General features: G+C 31.7%; 1 protein-coding gene across 1 annotated transcript in view; it reads right to left on the bottom strand.

Annotated features, from left to right (window-relative positions):
- LOC122257228 (alkylglycerol monooxygenase) overlaps positions 1–2,500 on the bottom strand; it is a 7,892-nt gene that overhangs the window by 3,785 nt on the left and 1,607 nt on the right. Inside the window, exon 2 of the mRNA XM_086531986.1 lies at positions 1,275–1,426. Coding sequence (XP_086388112.1) covers positions 1,275–1,426 — 152 coding nt within the window. The remainder of the gene's footprint in view (positions 1–1,274; positions 1,427–2,500) is intronic.

The raw sequence follows: 2,500 nt of genomic DNA, 5'->3' as shown, positions 1-2,500 counted from the left end.
AAATGATAAGATTAGTAATGATAATAGTAATGATAATGATTACAATAATAATGATAACTATAATAATAATAATGATGATAACGATAACAGTAATAGTGATAACAATGATGATAATGCTAATGATAATTATAATAAAAATTATATCGATAATAACTGCAATGATATTTATAACAATGTTGATGATGTTAATAATAATGATGATACAAATAATGATGATAAGAAGATAACAATAATAATGATGATGATGGTGAAGGTGATGATGATGATGATAATGGTGATGGTGACGATGACGGTGATGGGTGATAGTGATGATGATGATGGTGATGATGATGATAATGGTAGTGGTGATGATGGTTATGATGATAATGATGGTAAGGGTGATTATGGTGAAGGTGATGTGATGGTGATGATGATAATATAAATGATGATAATAATAATAATAATAATAATAATAATAATAATAATAATAATGATAGTAACAATAATAATAACAATCATAAAGATGATAAGAATAATGATAATAGTTATAATGTTAATGATATTGTCCCCCATAGTATTAACAACAATAATTATGATGATAATAAAGATAAATATAAATCTAAATATAATGATAATGACAATAATAATAACAATAATGATAACAATATTATCAATAATGACAATGATAACAATGGTGATGCTACCAATAATGAAAGCAACGGTAAAGATAATCATAATAGTAATAATAACAAGAGTTGTAGTACAACGATAATCATAATAATAAAGATAATGAGAGTAATGATTATGATGGTAATGTCAATGATAATAATAACACAGAAATAATTATAGTGAAAGTAATATTGATGATAATAATGATAATGATAAGACTGATGATAATGATAATGACAGCTAAAAGGATTATACAAATGATAATGATAAAGCTAATATTATTAAAACTAGTGCTATACTAAATGTGAAAATATGAATAACATCAATAATAATGATGATAATGGTTGTAATGATAACAATAATAATAACTGATAATAGCACTGATAATAATGATAACAATAATACTGAAAAGGGAAACAATACCAACCTTGTTAATGATAACAATAATGATAAAAATAGGATAATTGTTAAAAAGAATAAGGGCATAAAGGCCAGAAGAATTACACACACATTAGGAGCACTTTCCAACTTTCAGTGAATCGGTGTTAATCTCTGCATAACAAGAAGACCAACTATAACTATGTGTAAATATCTTTCTTGCTATGTATCTGGCAGGGTGTCCTTACCATGAGACGCTCTGTGCCACCAATAAAAGCAGAATTCGACCCCCAGCAAAGCCACGAAGTAAGTGTAGACGGAGTCCCAAGCCAAGTGAATGAGGCCCCAGTTGTTGTACACCCAGATGTAAGCCGACAGCTCAGCCCCTCGGAGGATGAAGCTGGGGGAAGAAACGCGGCTGCTGACTTGTGTACCAACGATAGCTGATTTCAGTACATATTTGGTCATTTATTTATTCATGTGTGTAATGGCCACTTGTGAATCATATGTCTATTTGTTTGTAGATAATCAGAATTTGTGACAAAGTCATGAAAATTTACTAGAGTTTACCTTCAAACTGTTTTCTGTTTTTTTACTGTTCCAGTTCGCAACAGACTGAGGGGATTCAGAGCTCATTTTTGATACCACAAAAATCAACTTGTTTCTTTTGTAATGATAATTGATAATGCAAGAAAAAGAAAGATTATCATAAAACAAAATATTCAGTCATAGGTGAATATGTTATCAAGAAAATATTGAACCTTACGTAAGAGTAATATCTTTCATTAAGGATTAGTATAAGCCAGATTTTGCAGAGCAGATGCTTCGCAAGAGCGAGCCCGTCCCAGTCAGCCTGTGCGGACTCGGGGGATGTGAGGCCTGCGCGCTACCACCGTACCGACTTGACGGCTGATCTTCAATATTTTGGGATTCTACCTTACATAACACGAATATAGTTTATATTATATTAATATTTGTATGCTCGTTTTTTTGCTATATCAGAAAGTATATATTATTTTAAACTCGTAAACTCGTAACCGGCTGACGTTAATGTCTTAGTGAACAAAAGGTTTACTATCAAAGCAATGAGCGTCAAGGCTCATTAGTGAAGTACAAAGCTTCATTGTAGAAGTCTAACGCTGTTACAGAAACATGAGGAATACGGAAGAGGGTTCAGAGTTCGTCAATTTCGCAATCTATAAAACTCACAAACTCAAGTTAAAGGATTTTGCTGAATTGCGACCTTTTTACAACCTCTTCCTACATTCCACAATGTGCTTATTGTTTTGTTTTCATTACGATGATGATGATGATTATTATGATTATTATTATCATTATCATCATCATTATTATCATCGTGTCATCATCATTATTGTAGAGTGTCTTGGGAAGACATCTGCGATATGCATCTCGCTGAAGGCACACCTAGCAGACCGTAGTGCATTCCAGAAGTTACCCAGCGGTCAGAACTAGT

This window comes from Penaeus japonicus, unplaced genomic scaffold (assembly GCF_977035675.1).
Source record: "Penaeus japonicus unplaced genomic scaffold, GWHDUDI00000001_assembly GWHDUDI00000037, whole genome shotgun sequence".
NCBI lineage: Eukaryota > Metazoa > Arthropoda > Malacostraca > Decapoda > Penaeidae > Penaeus > Penaeus japonicus.
The sequence above is the reverse complement of the archived record's forward strand: the minus strand, read 5'-3'. Positions and strand labels throughout refer to the sequence as shown.